Source organism: Pleurodeles waltl, chromosome 11, assembly GCF_031143425.1.
Source record: "Pleurodeles waltl isolate 20211129_DDA chromosome 11, aPleWal1.hap1.20221129, whole genome shotgun sequence".
NCBI lineage: Eukaryota > Metazoa > Chordata > Amphibia > Caudata > Salamandridae > Pleurodeles > Pleurodeles waltl.
Window position 1 is genome coordinate 68,920,326 of NC_090450.1, and position 19,712 is coordinate 68,940,037.

Genomic DNA, 19,712 nt, shown 5'->3' on the forward strand with positions numbered 1-19,712 from the left:
ATCCATGGGATTTATGGAAGTAGGAGTCCGGATGAGCGGAGGTCTGGAAGGTTTGTGAAAGCAGTGTGGTTGTTGAGGTATGCCAGGTCAGTGTTATGTAGTGTGTTGAAAGTGTGGGTGAAGAGTTTAAATTGTGCCCACCTGTAAATGGGAATCTTGGGGAGCTCTATCTGGTGTTGTGTGATGGTAGTGCAGCCTGGGAGTTTGAGAGTGATTTTGGCCCCTGAGCTCTAAATGATCTGTAGCCTTCTGGTGAGTTTTTATTTTGTTTATTTATTTTTTTAAAATTCTGGTTGGTTCCCGAAGTCTGGCCTGCTTGTGACCAGGGCATGTGTGGCGGTTTTGTGGGTACAGATTGGGAGACATTTGACAGTCTATCTCAGCATCTTCAGCATAAGGTGATGATGGCCAGGACTTGGGTGGGCACGTCAAGTTTGCTGTCTGATGATCTTGAGGTTCTTGGCATGGGTAGTGCGGGTGGGTTTCGGTCCTTGCTCTTGTGCCCACCAGGTGGAGTCCCTTTACAGTTTATCTTCATACAGTGGTTGATTTTAGTCATGCAGGCAATTAACTTGATCTGAGTACTGGACGTGCTGTACATGAGGAAGAGAATAAGTTGTGTGTTGGTGGTTTAGGAGAGGACATTAATATTGTTAGAGCAGATGCTACCGGCTACAGCGATCATGGGTGCTCCTTGTGGAACTCTGCAGAAGTCATAGGCATCTGAGGTGTACGGTGCCAGGGTGACTGAATGGGTCCTTCCAGTCAAGTAGTAAGAGATCCATCAGAGTGCTTGTTCCTATATTCCGATGTCCTGTAGGCGTTCAACGAGGATGGGTGTGAAACAGTGTCAAATGCTGTGGAGAGGACCAGTAGGATGAGGGCTGCTGAGTCTCCTCTGTCCAGAGTCTTGCAGGTGTCATCAGCGGCAGCGATGAGGGCAGTTTCCATTCTGTGGTTGAGTCCGGAACTAGACTGAGTGTTGAGGAGTTGGTGGCAGTTGATGTATTAGGCGAGATGTCTGTTGATGATTTTCTCTAAGACCTGGGCTGGGAATGGTAGCAGGGAGATTGGTCTGTAGTTAGCGAGTGTTGAAGTGTCTCTAGAGGGTTTCTTCAGCAAGGAAATTAGTTGCATGTTTCCAAGCATCTAGGAAGGTCGTAGAAGAGGCAGAGACATTCAGAATGGGTGTGAGCATGGCACCAATATGTAGTAAAATACATGGTAACGCCCACAAAGAAAAAGCAGTCTTGTAGTGGATTTTCACCAAATGCAAGCATATTACAAATTGTTCAACAGTGACATGTTTCAGAGGTGGTGCAGTCCCATGATATGAAAGAATAGAGCAGTAAGAAAAGAAGCATTCCTCAAGTGAACAATAATTCACTACAAGTTCAGTTACGTGTTGGTACTTAGACACTTGTAGCTGTTATTACTCAGAATATTGATGCTCGTTTTATCCCTTCAGAAGGATAACCAAGTTCAAAGATGGGGCCCGACAAGCTTCACACAAACTCTGAAGCAGCACTAAACCCAATGAATTATATTAACATTGTTAAACCTACTTCTGGAATGATTCTTTGTCTCCGCTCAAAATGTCATTGCCTTAAATTACAGCTTAGTTGTACAGGACACCCTGTGAAGTCTTGGTTGGTTCTACTTAAGATTAAGTCTCAAGCGGTGGGTGATTTCACTGTGCAGCAGAGCTGTATAATACACATAGAATATCTTATTACAGATTTAAAGAGGGGAAATTAATTTAAATAAATTGCTGGCTTTCGGTGTTGATTCTTTCAACCAAAAAATGAGATGCACACTTTTAATATGAGATCAAATGACTTGGTATGGATGTAAAATGCAAGCACCAATGGGTATTGTATAAAAGTGCTGTTTGATGACTATTCAGTTTGATTTCTCAGAGCCTTGTGCCATAACATTTATTTTTGGTTAATTTGACATGCTCTTATTTGTGGTTTGGTTCATCTGTCACTATTTCATGGAATCTTAGTACTAGGAATGGACCTCATGTAAGAAACAGATACAGCAATTGTACACAAATTAGCAGCTAAATTGCTGCCAAAGGGTCTGGAAAATCAGAGGTAACACAGGAATAGAACGTTTTCTGTTTTTGTAAAACAAACAATGGGGCCAGTTGGGTAACGCAGTGAGTAAATATGTAATCTGAAAGGCCATGTATTGCGTTGGATATAACAGAAGGCCAAGTTTTGTTTATGGTGATACCAAGTTCCAAGGTACTCGACAGTTTCCTGTTTCCTTTAGAAATAAAAAGGACCGGGATGAATGTTCTGCTTCGTTTCAAACAAAATGAGAGGAATGCAGCACTCTTAGTCTGAGTAATTAATTTATTAAGGCACTTCCCAGGTTACACAAAGATAATACTTGAGCACTTAATGTGAATGCAGCAACACACGTGCAACTCTTAAAATAAACACAGCAGTGGAATAATGATGAAAGAAAATGCAGTACATCAACAATGAATCTATAAAGTGACTACATATATTTATGTGTGCACACAGTAAAGCTAGATATTAAGAATTAAAAATGCATCACCATGGGGCTTAAATCCAACATCATCCTTTGTCTGCGAACTTCAAGCTGTGGAACCCGTGACAACTGAGACAAAAGAGAACAACCCCAATAGGAGTACTCTGGGCAGTGCATCCACCATCAGAGATGCGTTCTTGTCCCTCAGTGTCAAGCTTTCCCACCTTAAATTCTTTAAACAAACTTAAGAGGAAGGTTCTAGAAACCCCCTTCCCTTTGAGTTATTTGTGAAATTCAAGCGCTGGCCCTACAAGGTCAGTGCTGAAAAAACATGCTCTAGACAGGCCAGATCCCATGGTATATTGACAAGATTAAGCTGTAGCCTTCTCTACCATGAACATTCTCAGACTGGTACATTCTTATCAAGTTTCTTCCCCCATATTATGTTCCCTTCACCGGTGAGAAAAGGGAAAACATGTTAACAGACTGTGCGTGGAAATATACCTGCGCCATCAATGTGACGCCGTTGGAAACTAAGCACAAAATAGTCAGTTGTCAAAATGGAGTCGGTGGTTAAATACAGATAGCATTACAGTAAACTAATTAAATTAAAATGGGAATTGAGAGGCAGGTGTGATTTGGTGGTGGTGTGCTCAGCCATATGCGAGTAGTAAATAGAAATTAATGTACATGTACAGAGTTCATTTTAGGAATAAATAGTTGATGATATTTTGATTTATTTTGTAGCTTTTAGTACGATGTGGAATACCTTGAGAGGAGACCATCATTTATTGTTGCACAGATTTATATGTTGTGGTAGAAAAGTAGGTATCAATGTAAGGTTCTAATAAAGGCAATATGAAGAAAATAAATTACAATCACCACTGCTTTTTGGTGACGATAGCTCGATTTCCTTTTGCAATTCAACATCCTTCCCTTTAGTGAAAACCTTGATCATGGCCCAACCTCGAAGCTGGATAGGCTTATCGATAGCCCAAGGATGCCTTGTGCAGCCACTTGTTTTACAGCTGTTGGTGCAGTGTCGCACAGTCTGCAAAGCATATTTGTACCTGAATTTCAAAAGAGTCAGATTTTTTATTTTGATGAAGTGGCATGGATGCATTCATATTTTCTGCCACTGCACTGAGAATTTCTATTCCTATGAAGGAATTCCACCTATGGCCTAACTCCAGAAGCAGCTACCTAAAATTTAACATACAATATGATCAACATGGACTTATTTTACTTTATTTCCTGAAGAAGTATGGTGATGGCAAGCTGTATATAATAGCCTCCATACTATATCCTTTGGACCGGGCATTGCCTAGTTTTAAATATAATCTCACTTATAAATTGCCAAATAACCTTTGCTGCATTTCATTAAAAAAAAATACTGAAATGTTACCATATAACCTTTTGGTACATGTTTATGCTTGTACAGCAGTACCAAATCTGGAAAAAAATTATCCTATGAAATTTAAATCCCTAGAAGTCAAACCAACTGGACTCTGCGAACCCATGTTGACGTTACAGTGTAACAAGAGCCTTGGAAACACTCCTGTAACCACACTCCCATCCTCATTATGGGAAAGGCAGTCTGCTGCATGAGGCTTCTCAGTAGTTAAAGTCCATCACAGCTCTGGTAACGGCACAGTCCACCGCTGCACCATTAACAGTAAAATGTTTAAACATTTGGTACATGTAACACAGCAAACAATTTCCATTGACAATATTGGCAAGATCCTTTATTCCATTAAAGGCCCGATTTAAATTGGTGAAACTAACCAACATTTAAAAATCCAGCTCGGGCAGCATTGATATTAGATCCAGCGCAATACTGAAGTGGTACCCTTCACTAGCCATTTAATTCCACTAAGCTTAAGACAATGAATTAAATAATTAGGCCAAGGGATGGAACACTGAAATACTACTAGTGCACAAAGAATATGGTGAGCTCATAATTTATGCTCGTTTGCATGTGATTTGGCCTGATCACGAGTAGGATAGCATTCTTATATTTGATTCAAAGGGCCTTCAAAATTAGAAAATAACTGGTTATGAACAGTTTCTAATTAACATGAGTGTGGGGGCTATATTCTACATATAACCAATATCTAGTGGGAATTGTAGTTATATAGCGCTTTCTACCCCTGACAACGCATTAAGGTGCTTTTTGGCGAGCAGCACACCTCACCGGAAACAAAAAAGATTAGTGGTGGATTATTATAGGAGTTAATTTGAGCTGTGGACATGAGTCTGTTAGTTGGATAGAATAGAATAATGGAGCGGTAGAAGAGGGAAGAATGTAGAAAGTGTTAATTGGGAGATCATAATAGGAGGATGAAGTTAGGGATAGGTAAAAGGAGAGATGGCACAGGGAAGAGTCTGTAGAAAGGGATTAGAGAGGTCAGAGTAGTAAAATGAGGTTTGAGATGAGTCTCAAACCTCATGATTATGATCATGATTATGTAAGAAGGGAATATATGTATAAGGAAGCTCATATATTGATATTTAGAGCTGTATTGTATAAACAGACTTCCAGGTGTTGCAATATTTGAAGGTCATTTATTTGTGAATTTTTTTATAACAAATTAAAAAAAAAATTGATCTCTTCCTCAATATTTGAATATTGAAGTGATTGTAGATAAATATTTATGGTAAGAGCCTTCAGTGATGGATTGTACCCATAATGCACTGTGCCCAAAAAAGCCGCTTCTGGAGGGAACAGCCACTAGGTGAAATGCTGCTTTTGATGGTGCCTTGAAAGTGAGTGTGTCGGCGGGCATCCTGCAGCAGCAAGTATTCAGTCATGGGACACAGTGGAGGCCCTGTTTACTGGACCCCGCAGCACTGAGGAGATTTGATATCACAACATGGTCCTGAAGATTTTGTCTTGGTGCATTGATGTTTGGCGACGGTGTGTGTGGTATCGTGGAGGAGTCCTGAATTCAGAAGAAGCTATTTGGTGCACCATCAGATGAGCAGATACAACATGGGGTGTCTTGCTTTGCTGGCGGAGGCCCTGTGGGGTTACATCAGGTCCTAGCTGCGGCAGGCCCATTAGACTCTGGAAATGGGCCACTTAGGCACTGGTGCAGCTTGTGGTTGTCCTTTATCTGGCTCCTTGCGTTTGTGCTGCATCCCCATACACCTCCCCCTTGAATAGCTGCCAACCATATCCGCTCCCTGATAAGGACAGTGGATTCCATACAGTAGACAGTGTGCAGACATTAGCTAGTATACAGCAAACCTGATGCGCATCTGCCAGTGCGCCGAAGGGGCCTTCATCTAACGGATGCAAATGAGTGATGGTGCTTGGTACAGTCAGCTACTACACCCCCCCCCCCCCCCCCCCCCCCCCCCCCCCAACCCGGTTGGTTGGCTGAATAAAGAAGGTTGTGTTCCGGGACCCTGCCAGGCGAGAGCATACACCTGAGAAAGCCAAGGTGGTGAGAGCGGCTAAAATAATGAAAGTGCGTTATGCCCCTCCCCACCCCCCCAAGGTGTCAACAACACTAATTTCTTAAAGCAAAGTGGGGGAGGGGCCCAACGAGGGTTCTAAGGAGATCATTTCTTCCCCGCGATCCGAGGGCAGGGTCACCAACTAGGCAAACAGAGGTGACCGCTATGAACTCTTCACCACCACTACCCCACGCAATTAATAATTTAGCTGTGCCAGCTTCGGTGGAGGAAACCCTTATAGGGTATAACAAGAATTTTTTTTATCTGCTGTTTGATCGCAAGGAGGTTGATTCAGTGCCACTGAAGGGTAGGGTGTTATGTCCAGCATAGCCTGGGCCAGAAGGAGGGGAGACAGAGAAATTAGCTATGCCTGGGCCCTTAATCTTGATATCAGGCAATTGGTTTGGGGAAGCACTGATACCAGACCATGAGGAGGTTGCCGAAGTAGATTCAGCAGTTTGGTCAACGCTGTCCCAAAGAGGCTGTTGTGATTTACTCCTAATGAAATACCAAGCAAGATAGGGAAGGACACTCAGCTGTGGGCTGTGGTGCTGCAGATCCTGGGAGAATTAACAACATTGAGAACAGCCCCGGAGAAAGCCCACTGGGAAGTCCAGGTGCAGTTGGGCAGCACCAACCAGAATTTACTCAAGGCTTTCACCAACAGAACAACGCATATAAGACCTTGAAGACTTTCAGGGATGTGTGGAACCTCTGATAGCTCAAGTCAAACAAAAGATCCTATAGACTCAAATCAAAATGGATGATTTGGAAAATCGAGGCAGGCTTTCCAACCTAGCTTTGTGGGGATCCCAGAGGACTGTGAAAGTGGCAAGGACCCAATGAAATTTATAACAGACCTGATCCTTCATCATGTTTTTCCGGCGGCCCCCTGAGCCAAAAAATCTTTTTATTATGCGGGCCCATCACATTGCTTCAATCCAACCTACTAATGCCAAGTATACCCGTCCTTTCCTGGTTAACCTTGGAGATTTCAGGGTCAAAGTAAGGATTTTATCAGTAGCAATCAGATCCAAAGGCTTCCAGTTGCCTGCCAAGCTCTCTTTCAACATTTTTCCAGATATTTTGGCATCAACAACTCTTCACTGTCGGGAATTTAAGCGGATGATTGAACCTTTTGAAAAAGCAAGGCATCCAGGTGGCTGCAGTTCAGCAATCTAAAGTTATTGTTGATAGGCCACATTCATGTTTTACTAACAATCGAGCAAGCAAACAAATTATTACAGTCAAGATAGGTCCTTACTCAAAGGGGACATTCCAACATTGAGAGTAAGGGGGTATTGAAGGTACTTAAATCTTTCGGACTAAGCACTGGGGTGATCGCTGCTAACTGCTGCTGATGCTGCAACCATCTCAATGTATTAGTATGAGTTGAATTATTACCTTGGTTGGGGGTTTATTGATTGGCTATCAGTTCACTGACTAATAATCAACTAATATATTTTGTTAAGTCAAATTATAAGTAGTATCTATGGTATTGGTGTGCATGGTTGTCACATTAGGTGCTGACTAAAATTTGTCATAATATGCTGCAATCCCTTTTTCAAAACATGTTTTTTTGGGGGGCTAAGGATGTCTTCAGTGGTTGGGCCCCCAGAAGATGGCTTTTTGGGTGCTATTTCAGGGCTCTCAGCTCAAGGGCAGGGTGGGGGGTAAGGAGGTGGGTGGTTACTTTTCGATAGCCCCAGACGGGCAGGGTTCTCTTGGCTGATCTGCCTTAAGGGTGGTTGGAGGGAGGGAAGGGCGCAGTGTATGGGGGGCAAGGTGGGTGTGATGGGAGGGAAGGACACGGGTGTTGGGGGGGGGGGGGGGGCAAGCTGGAAGTGCTGGGCAGGGTCGTGGTATCCGGTATATAGTGAGACTATGTAGCAGCTCAACTACAGGGTCAGTTGTTGGCCAGTTGCCAAGCGCAGGTGTGGTGAGTATTCTAATCACTCTACGAGGAATCATGGATCGCTCACTATTGTAATATCACATCGATATTTTATTTATATATATATCCATCCATTTTTGGACTCCACAGTCTGTGACAAGAGCACAGTCTGCTGTATTGGCAGACCTCTTCTCGGATCACGCCGTAATCACTCTCTAACTCAATCTTCTATGTCAATATCATGCACCATCTACATGGATTTTTGATACAACCCTATTAGTTAATGAGGCATGGGGTTCTCAAATGCATCTAGCTTTGCAAGACTTTCTGGAGTGCAGTATCGGTTCTACCATAGAATTTGCCGTGTGGGGGGCCTTAAAGGCCTTTTTCAGGGGGGTGGTCATAGTTTTCACCTCACAGCTGAGACAGTCAGAGAGAGTAGCTTATCAGCATTTGCAAGTAGTGCTTAATCAAGCAACCGCTGTTCATTTAGCAGGCCCTATGCAAAAATCTAAGGTTACGTTGGCTCACGCTCAGCATGATTTTAAGGAACATTTACTGTCCAAAGAGATAGTAAATCATAATATCAATCAATCTAAAAAATGTATAGAGCGTGCTACTCACCTGTGAGGGTCTCAAGGCGCTGGTGGAGAGGGGGGCTGGCTTACTGTTCGAACAGCCACGTCTTTAGTTTTTTTCTGAAGAGCAGGAGGTTCTGAGTCTTGCGGAGGTTTGTGGGGAGGGAGTTCCAGGCCTTGGGCGAGGTAGGAGAAGGATCTGCCTCTGGTGGTGGCGCATTGGATGCGGGGGACTGTGGCGAGTGCAAGGTCGGCGGAGCGGAGGTGGCGAGTGTGGAAGTTCACTCTTTCGTTGAGGTAGGTTGGTCCGGTGTTGTTGAGGGATTTGTGTACGTGGATGAGGATTTTGAAGGTGATCCTCTTGTCTATCTGAAACCAGTGAAGGGATCTGAGGTGTGACGAGATGTGTTCATGGCGTGGGAGGTCCAGGATGAGGCGGACGGCTGCGTTTTGGATTCTCTGGAGTTTGCGTTTGAGTTTGAGTGTGGTGCCGGCTTAGAGGGCGTTCCCGTAGTCCAGCCTGCTGATGATGAGTGCGTGGGTGATGGTCCTTCTGGTCTCAATAATACAATTTTGAAGCAAAGTTATGAAGAATATAAGCACATAGGGAAATATCTGGCCTGGTCAGCCAAGCGTAAGGCGCACACAAATTGTACTAAACATATTCATGATCCGATTCTTGCGGTACCTACTTCTGTTCCACAAGATATAGCGAAGCTTTTCCTCCGGCATTATATTGATTTGTACTCCGACATATTAAACCCATCACCTGTGGTGATTGCACAATAGTTAACAGATGCGTATTTCCTCTTTTACAGCCTAGCAGGGTACGACATTGATCAGTCCCATCACTTAAGGGGAGGTTAAACAGTTGGTTAAGGTAATCCCGAATGCTAAAGCATGTGGATCAGATAGGATCCCAGCCGAAATATATACCCTGTTCAATCCTCAACTGAACCAATTCTTAGTCGTTTTATTCAATAGTATTCTGAGGGGGAACAAAGTTTTGGACACTTTTACTCAAATGGTGGTGGTTAGCTTTTTGAAGAAGGGCAAGCCTGCACAGGATGTACATTCCTATCGGCCATTAAATTCAGATTTTTACATTTTTATGAAGATCTTGGCCATTCGTCTTTCTTTTTTGGCAGCATTGGTTATCCATTCTGATCAGAATGGATTTCTTTGACAGGAGTATGTCAATTAATGCACACTATCTGATTCAATCAATCATTTTACATCAAATCAAATTTGTGCAGTTATATTTTTAGACACAGAGAAGGCGTTCAACAGTGTTCAATGTAGCATCCTCTGATACTGACGAAGTTCGCTTTCCATTACAATTTATTCAAGTAATTAAAAATCTTTAGCAGGGCAGGTAGAAATAAATCTGGAGACAAGTCAAGGATGTGCCCCCTTTTGCCCTCTTTATTTACACAATTTTTGGAGCCTTTAGCGTTTGCTTTTCGACAAGATGATTCTATTTTAGCCCCGGTCACATGATCTGCTAACTTTAATTTATTTGGCTGCTGATAAAGCCAATGTTTTGCAGGCCTTCCTAAAAATCAGTCCGTTCACAGCAATAAACTCAAAATCCAATTCTGTACTAGTCAGTAGCACCCCAGAGGTCTTACCTACGTCTATGCAAGCCCACTATTTGCCAACGGAACCCATAAAATACCTAGGGATTTAGGATTCATCTAAACTTGAGGAGCTTTATGCCCTCAATTTCAAGACGAACGTGCAGAAGATGCGCATATTAAAAAAGTGGCAATATCTTTCCCTTTCCTTTATAGAGCGGGTGGTGTTAGTTAAAATGTCCATCTTTCCACTATTCCTTTTTCTATTTTCATTATGATTAAAGTTCTGCAAGCTTCTTTTGAGTCAGTTGATAGGGTAATTAGACAGTTTTTGTGAAATGGTAAAAAGCTGAGACTTAAATTACAAGCTTTACAGTTGGGTTTTAAGGAAGGAGGTGGAGCTTTGCCTAATCTGAAAACATACTATCAGGCGTCTTTACTCAACTGGCTAGTCAGGTCTTCCAGCTCACATGCTAAAATAATTGGATATTGGTTTGTTTCCCTTTTGAAAATCCCCAGGTTGCCCAAAAAAATGTGCTGTAATACTCCTCATGTTATTGTTGATAGATTTCAGAAAATGCGGGAACGCTATGAAATTCCTGGTTTTCATCATTGGTTGAAATTAGTGGATTGTATTTTGTTGGGCTTACACTTAGGTGCGCTTTTATGTATCCGCTGGTTGAACCTGGGTTTTTGTCAGCTCAAGGATTTAACATTTTTTTTTTTTATATATGAGGCATTTTTCCTCGTGGCAACACCTTGAGTCTTCACACCAATTCAAATGCTTCTTTCTTCTTTGGTTATATCCAGATTAAGAAGTTCTGCTCTGAATATACGGAGGGGGACAACTTGATAAGGAGAAATTGTGCCAAGAGTATATTTTATTTCTTGGCTGCAATATACTGGTAATTGGTATAGGGAATTGTTTCAGCGAAAAACAGGTCTCCAATTATAGGACATCTTCAGTCCGTAGCAAACACCACGGGTGTTGCTTAGATGTTAAGCAGTGGCACATATTCTAATCAAATTCGTTTCAAGGCAATTAAAGTGGCTAACTTGAGGAAGATCACTAGTAAGTTGATGTTGTATTACACTCCAGTTAAACTCCATAGTATGTACCCTGGGGTCTCGCCTGATTGTTTTAGGTGTAATCAGATCAATGGAGACTGCATATTATTTTTACTTTTCCACAGCTGTGAAAGTTCTGGCTGTTTTTTTTTTTTTTTGGGAACTGGGGATAATACTGCGGCTTTATCTTTTCCCCGATTGCAACTGTTGGTATTTATTTCAACTTTAGTTGCTAGATGCCTGATTTATTTTTCATCAAATTAAATGTCGGTTAAAACTCCATTGGTTGCAGAATAGGTAACAAAAATTAAGAGTTTTTTGGGAAACATTGTATGCAAAGAGATTAGGTTCTACAATTAGATTCAGCAGAACTTTGAAAGATTGGGATCAGTAGATATTTTGTTGGTTAAGGATGGGGGAAAGGCTGTCTTTAGTTATTATTTAGCGTTAAAGCAGTAAATGAGTTTCCACCTCAATTCATGTGATTAATTCTATTTATTTGAAAAAAAATTATCGGCATATTTACCTATTGTGATAAATAAAACAGACTCATAAGCATCTAATCAAACAACATCTTATATAGAAACTATGCAGTGACCTATGAACATATTAAGCATAGAATGTGTGTATATATATATTTTTTTTATTTTTTTTAAACCTTAAGTAATATATACTTTTGTTAAGCAGGCCTAAAGAGTATGTATAGATCTTTAAAAAAATGTATACATTTTTGTACGAAGAAATACACTTGTATACATATAATCAAATTATAAATGTTTACATATGAAAGGATTTCATTGCTCTTTGAGTATGGTGGTTATGTAGGATAGGTTCAACTCTTGAGTAGTCTTCTGAAGATAAGATAGTTATCTAGGGATCGTATATTTGGGGGCAATAAATTCCATAGTTTTGCTGCTTGAATAGAGAAAGATGAGCCACATATTGTCTTTTATCTTCTATGGTGTGGTTTTGAAGCAAGGTTCCAATCTTGAGCGGAGGTTCTTTTGTTGAATATATTTGGTGAATTTATTCTTGATGAAAAGTGGTCCTGTTCCTTGTACTGCTATGTGGGGGATACAAAGCAGCTTGAAGGTGGATCTTCTGGCAACTGGTAACCAATGTAGGACCCTCAAGGCAGGGGAGATGTGGGCTTTGTGGCTTTACAAATAGAAGTAGCCTGACAGCAGAGTTCTGACTCCATTGTAGTCTTTCCATAGTTAATAGATGATCTGTGATAGAGGCCATTGACGTAATCCAGTTTAGACAGTGCAAGTGAGCTAGTAGCTTGTGTGGAAGTCTCAAGTGGGGGAAGATATGTCACAGGGGTTTCATGGTGATGAAGCTTGATCTTGCAAATTTGTCCACTTTTGTATTCACGGTTAACTTGGAGTCCATGGTAAATCCAAGGTTTATTACTCCCTTAGATACTTTGAGGTGGTCCCAGGTCATCAGGCCAGGCATAGAGTGGGTCATAATTTTTCCAAAAGCCACATGTGTGTATTTACGTTTTGGAAGCATTCAGCTTCAGATGGCTCCATGTCATCCACTGATCAGCGTCTCTGAGGCAACTGGCGATTTTTGAGTTTCCAATTGTCTTTGGGGCTTTCTAGTTTAAGGAGCTGAAATTCATTGATCATTGCTGGTAATGGCTTCATGTAGATGTTGAAAAGCATGGTTGAGATGATCGATCCTTGAGGGACCCCTGCTCTTGTGAAGTATGGTTTGGACAAGAAAGGAGTCCTATGTATGACATTTGTTCTGTTTCGAAGATAGGATGTGATCCAGTCGAGAGCAGTCCCTCTACCGGCTTCGTTGCGTCTTTGTATTAGGGTGTCATTGTCAACTGTGTCAAAGGCAGCTGAAAGGGCCAAGAGAAGTAGTGCAGCAAACTCCATTGCGGCTGAGGGCCAATAGAATTAGTGCAGCAAGCCACATTGTGGTCTACTGTGTTTTAAGGTCATCCCAGATGGCCATGAGGGCAGATTCTGTGCCTCTACCTGGGCGGAATCCAGTTTGGTAGTCTGAAAGTATGGATGTATTATTATTGTGCCGTAACAAACATGATTTTCCTTGTTTAAACCGCTTGATATTATTTACAGCCACTGTTAAAGCTCAAGGTTTAGGGAACAAAATGTGCACAATCAGGGTGCAGCTGGCCCTATTTGAAGCTCCCACCTTTTACTTTTTTAAGTCTGACCAAGAGTTAGTTTTAGGAGGTTGAACAGCTTATTGTTTTCTCCCTAAAAATAATAAAATATATAACCGTAAATTTTTAAGGTCTTTTCCATGTGCATGGTAAAAAAAAAAAAAAATAGAAGGGGAACATTGCTGGCATGCCAAGGCCAGACCTATTCACTTTGCCAGTCCTTGTTAAAACCTTTGTTCTTCCTATACCTTTTTAATGCACTTCGTCCACTGGTTAGAAGTCATAAGGGATTCAACATAAAACAGTTTGGGCACCTATTTGACTGCCACTGCGGATGTGAGATAAGAGAACAATCATGCAATTGTTTTGAGGAGCAACCGCTGTGCAGAAGAAGGGTCAAAGGGCAATGTCTAGTTTCAGTGTTTTTTCTTAATCACTACCGGGTCTGAGATACAGAGGGACCCGGCCCACTTAAAGTCCTACTGAAGATATGTCAGTGGAGTCACTGTTCTGGTGTGAGGTGGGGGGATTAGTTTATTGTACAGGTGTGTTAGAAGGCAGTCATTATAAAGATGTTATCAGAGGACATTTTTTAAGTTTGCTGGTGTAACAAATCTTGAATATGGCTTGGGGCCTGCCAATTACTTACCTATACTTACCACTGCCTGGCTCTCACATGGCTCCCAAGTCACTCTTGTTTCCTTGCTTCTTATTGGTCAGCGTCTCTCCCTCGCGTCCTTCAAATCATTTCACAACTTTGTGTAATGCACCCTTAGACCCTTGGCGTCAGAGGTGGGCAACACTGGGAACCAAAAGTAGCCTTGGCATACTTATCAGACCATTCCTCACAGTGCACATAACCCACGCTGCTCTGCAACATATCTAATTACTATTGACAAAGCCAATAGCTCTTGCATATGTGAAACCTATTGGCTTTGCCAGTGCTCATTATTTTATCTTTTTGCACCTTTACTTTATTTGTAGTACCATGAGTTAGAATTACCAGTGGTACTATTTGGAGCTTTCGTATGTGGGAACAATTTTCTTGTGTTAGATTTGCTCTTCATCATAATTTTACTATTCATTTTTTCAGATGAGGTCGGGGCCTTGGTGTTTGATGTTGGGTCCTACACTGTGCGAGCCGGCTATGCTGGGGAGGACTGCCCAAAGGTAATGGGAAAGTTATTTCGATGACATGCCATGGGAAAATTAACTGTAAATTTATTTCCTTTTAATGTGTTGGTATTGGAGTGTTAACCCAGTAAGTCTTTTTTCATATTTTTATGATTTACTTTATCCTTATGTTGCATTATAGGTCGACTTTCCCACTGCGATTGGAGTAGTGTTGGACAGGGAAGATGGAAGCACTCAAATGGAAATAGATGGAGACAAAAACAAGCCAGGAGGCCCCTCATACTTCATAGATACAAATACCCTTCGGGTTCCGAGGGAGAACATGGAGGTCATTTCACCGTTAAAGAATGGGATGAGTAAGTTGACTTTAAAGATCCATTGACACTTGGCTGTATTTTGCTATTTCTTAACTGTACTGCCTATTGAGATTCTTGCCATGAAACATTCTACCAATGTCTTTTCTCGTATACTGGGGGAAAAAAAACCTGGTAAAGCAGTTTCTCCAGAGTTAGCTAATAGCCAATTAGGATGGTTTGGGGAGAAACATATTGCCTAATTATGTATTGAACTCTTTCTCTCTTCACACAAACCATCAGACTTTATCAGTTAAATGTAGTTGTGCGCTGTGTTTCTCGTAATAGCTTGCCATACTTCTTTATTTTTTTAATTCTGTTTAATTCTTATATGTACTTTTTCTTAGCCCCTTCGGTATTTATAATATATAATCAACTTAGTCGTAGTCGCCACTAGTTATACTTAGTAACTATAACTCGTGCTCTAAGGTAACTATTACTTGCACCCTCACCATGCACTGCCAATTAGCCCACATAATACATCACTCGTGACATCTTGATAACATCATTGATAACACTTGCAGTAAAATTATTTAGCAGAAAACTGTACATGGCAGGGGCGCAAGTTAGTTACCGTATAGCACGAGTTATAGTTAAGTTACCCGAGATAACTATAACTAGAAATTTATCAGTTATATGGTTTGGTACATTTAAAATGTGAGTAACTATAAGGTCCATGTAACCTTTGTTTTTTAAGTGTGTGTGTGTATATATATATATATGTGTGTGTGTGTGGGTGTGTATATAAAATGTGGAATGCTCTACATAGGGACAGTGCCCACTTTTGTGTCCCTTTGTAATGGCTAAGATCTCCAATTTTCTATGATTAACCTCACCTCTGTAGAAATGCGTGTTGTGTGTTTTGAGTAAATGCAATGGCGAGTGGTGGACTTTGAAAGTGGTGAGGCACTTTAGATTAGACCTGGTGAGAAAGCAAGCAGTCCCAACTTTCTTCAGGTGGCGGGAAATGGATAGGAAAGTGTCCCTTTCTGACAAGGGTCACCCCCAATTTTTGGTAATTGATGTAATTTTGACTGAAAGTATGCTGGGTTCCTGCTAACCAGGTTCCCAGTGCCAGATCTTTCCCTAAAACTGTGCAACTGTTTCCCATTTGGCAATATCTTTGCCTCCCCTATAATTCCCTAGTATATGGTACCCTTGGTACTAAGGGCATGGGTACCAAGTGATGCAGCATTTACTTTGCCACCCTCACAGACTCTGCACCTACCACATGTAGACTGCCATTGCTAGCTGCGTGTCTTGGTGTAGCTAAAAGTGAAAACACGACCTGGCACACAGCCTGTGTCCCATGTCCCCTAAACAATGCATGGAATATGTTAGTCACCCCCTCCAGCAGGCCTTATAGCACTAAGGCCATCTGCATTACATTACATGTGAGAGCTGATATGCCCATGTCATGTCTGTTAAATCTCGGGCCTAATGAGTAGACAGCAAATACATTTTAAGTACATGTGCTGGACAGTAGTTGCTGTGAATTCCCCAGGTACATGATGGCTTTACTGAAAATACAGATGTTTGGTATCAAACCCCTCGTATTAATGAACCCCCCTCTGATGCCAGTTATGGATTTATTAATACATGCACCCAGAGGGCACCTTAGAAGTACCCCTTGAAAACCTAGCAGCGTGACTAACTAGTTTTAGCCAGCCTGCCACTACCAGTAATGTCTGTCCCCCTAGAGTGAGAGCCTTTGCTCTTGGGTGGTCAGAAATAAAGCCTGTTCTGGGGGAGGTGTTTACACACCCCACCCAACAGAATGACCTGCGGTTTTGCATTCCAAAGCAGAGGGCCTCAAAGAAGCCTACCGCTCTTGATATGCATATCTGTCTTCAGGAACGCTGTGACAGAGTTATGCCCACCTCAAACAAGAAGTGTGATATAGGGGGGTGTAGTGACCCCGTGGGTGAGGAGCCCATTTACTACTACCCTACACTTCCCAGGCACCCCTAAATTCAATATTTAGGGGAGCCTCTGGTACCAGAAAAGCAAATCCCTGCTCAATTACAAAGGAGGAACCTCAGAAGCTGCAAAAGCTGAGTCTGAGGAAGAAGCACCTGACTTGGTCCCAGCCCTGCCGGCCAGCCTGCTGTTCCCACTGATTGGCACCAAAGTTGATTTATTCTACAAGCTGCTGTGCCTCCAAAGCCTGGGAGGACTGCCTGCCTTCAACAAAGACCCAGGAACTCCTGTGGAGCAGTTTCCCTGCATTTTGTAGGCACTCCAAGAGTCCTGAGAGGACTCCTGACTGCAAAAACCCGACACTGGAAAGCACTACTGCACCCGTACCGCTGAGCCCAAGTTGATGTGGGCCAACGGTGTCAATGTGGTCCCCCAGCCCTCCAGAGACACAGCCCACCAAATTGGTGTGGATATCCTTTAGTATTGTATCTCATTTATTGTCTGTATGTGTATTTGCATGTCTGATACTCTTCTCTGATAAAGCTTAGGCTCCTCAACCTGACTACCCCCCTAAAAAGAACACCAGGGGTTTGCTAGTTTAAGCCCCTGTCCACTGGTAAGAGTATTCATGGGCACTTCGCCCAATATATCTAATTTTGTTATATCGTATGAAGAGCCAGCTTCCTACAAGGTTTCTTCCCCCACAAAAATAGTTTCAGAAGAAAATATGGGAAATTGCTGCATTTTACAGCACACTTAGTTTAATTTTGCCTCAAATTCAGAGCTTGTAAGGGGGCACTAATTAATATTGCAGTAAAAATCAAACACTATTCAGATTGCACAACCACCTGTGGTAGACTGTAGAACTAAATACCTCTTACTGGTTCATATTACGGTGCTGTCATTCTACTTACAAAATAAGATATGTGACATCAATCTTAAATGCCGAGACAATAGTAACAATATCACAAAAGTGTCAATCTAGATGATAAAATTAAGCTACAAGTTGGTGCAAAGGAATCAAGATCAATATTAGGTCTACCAAAATCAGTGTGAATTATCACTCAACTATCATATGGATGTATTACAGAAATACAATAATTTTTATCCCGAAATATTACCATGCTAGTTTCTGAAAATACACACACTTCTATGAATTTTGCATAAAGCACAATATCTGATCCCCACAATGAAAGCTTGTCATTTTAATAAAATAGCAGTTTGTCCCTGAGCTGTAGTTTTTAAAATGTTTTGAATATTTTGTCCGCAAATACTTTCATTATCATCAGAGCCCTCTCCCCCAACTGCTTTCTAAGAGGTAGCAATTCTCCCACAGTTTTTATAAATGAGTTGTTAAAGGAGAGATGTTGCTTGTTCTTCACTTCCTTCTTTTCTCTAGGCAGCAGCCTTACCTTGCTAAGAATGGGGTAAAAATAAACGCCACCTTGCTATTTGAACATGATGGGCAGTCCGATATTAACAGTGTTATTAATAGCTGATCTTATTTCTGGGACAAAGAACACAATGGTGCAAAAAACCTTTGCACCAGGTGTTCTGTGTTTACTGTCCACTCCCAATGGTCTGGTCACTGGGGATGGAAACAAGCTTCTTATGCCCTCCCCACCCCACCCCCTACACCCGTCACATGCATGTTAGTTTTATTTTATCATTTTGCACTCGCTATTTTCATCAACAAAAATCTAGTGCTAACAGCGAGTGAAATATGAGCTAACATTTTTATTCTGCTTTAAATAGCTACTATTACAAATCCTTTCTCAAATAATGTTTGTCCCTGTTTTGTGCTGGTACCATGTTAGTAATGACTCCTTAAATCTAGAAATTCAAACTTACCAAGGCTATTGCGTAGGGGGTTGAGGGGGGCTTAGAACAGTCTCTCCCTTTCTCCTTTTCTCAGATCTGACATTCTCACTGTGCTAAGAATGAGGACTAAGCAAGTGCCACTCTGGAGTGAGAAATCAAATAATACAAGAGTTTACTCCTCTGTTAGACTGTTGATTATCTCCTTAATCAGTCACCCTACCACTCTTTTACCAGCTTCACAACCACCTGTCTGCCAGTTTGCAGGCAACTGAGTGGCCAATATCTCGCCCAATAAGGCAGAGTGAAAAAGGCACCCACAGAAGGGGATGGGTGGAGAGAACAGCAGGAACAAAAAGGTTGAGCTGCAGGAAGCTAGAGGTAGGGGTGAACATTTTATTAAAAGGCCAGAGAAAATTATGAATTATTACAATCCTACGTGACATTTTAAAATACTGATTTACTGAACTCCACTTGTAATATCAGTCCATCTAGGTCTTTACCATCTTGGCTCTTTGAACATGCATGAGTAAACTCCACCCTCTTTTCCTGTACTATAAAGTCTTTGTTTTCAACTGTGTCCTTTGTTTCCACATTAATATTGACCCAGGGATCAGCAGGAGATTCAATGTGAGATAGCGTAGTTTATTTTAGACGATCAAGGAGGCCTTCGAGGAAAGTGTGCGCTTAAGAAAGAATATTGATTGACAATGTTGGTTGAAGTTTATATCTTCTGGTCACTGGTATGTTGCAGTGAATACTACAGAGGATTTAAAAAAAAAAAAGCACCCAGACACAGTAGTAAAGTTTGATGGGAGGCCTTTTTTCATGGCATATTAAGCCATGTTTTAGGCCAAGTAGAGTATAAAGTTAACAAAAGCTAAAGGAATATGAAGACCATTAATGATTTTCAGTTTTTTTGGGCAGCACTGTTTGAGAATAAAGAAAAAGCATTCATGAGAATGGAAAATATTCTGGGATATAATATCTGCAATTAAATGAAAAAGAAGTATTAGTCAAGGCATTTGGGGGTTTGACTTGACAACTTGTAGTTGAATGAAACACTGGCCTAGACTTGACACTTGTTAACTGTGGCTGGTGAGCAGAGACTGATTTAGATGCTAATTGGGAATGTTGAGCCGCCACATCTAATAAAGACCACTACAAAATAATGTTCCATAGGCCCCTCTAGACTATTTTGATAGCAGTTGTGTTTCTGGTATTCTTGCATCCTTGCTCTGCTTTGTGTGAGCGTTG

At 41.6% G+C, this 19,712-nt stretch overlaps 1 protein-coding gene across 1 annotated transcript in view; it reads left to right on the plus strand.

The window, feature by feature from the left end:
• Positions 1 to 19,712, plus strand: part of ACTL6A (actin like 6A) — a 74,845-nt gene that overhangs the window by 10,606 nt on the left and 44,527 nt on the right. The window contains exons 2-3 of the mRNA XM_069213081.1: positions 14,324 to 14,400; positions 14,546 to 14,720. Coding sequence (XP_069069182.1) covers positions 14,324 to 14,400; positions 14,546 to 14,720 — 252 coding nt within the window. The remainder of the gene's footprint in view (positions 1 to 14,323; positions 14,401 to 14,545; positions 14,721 to 19,712) is intronic.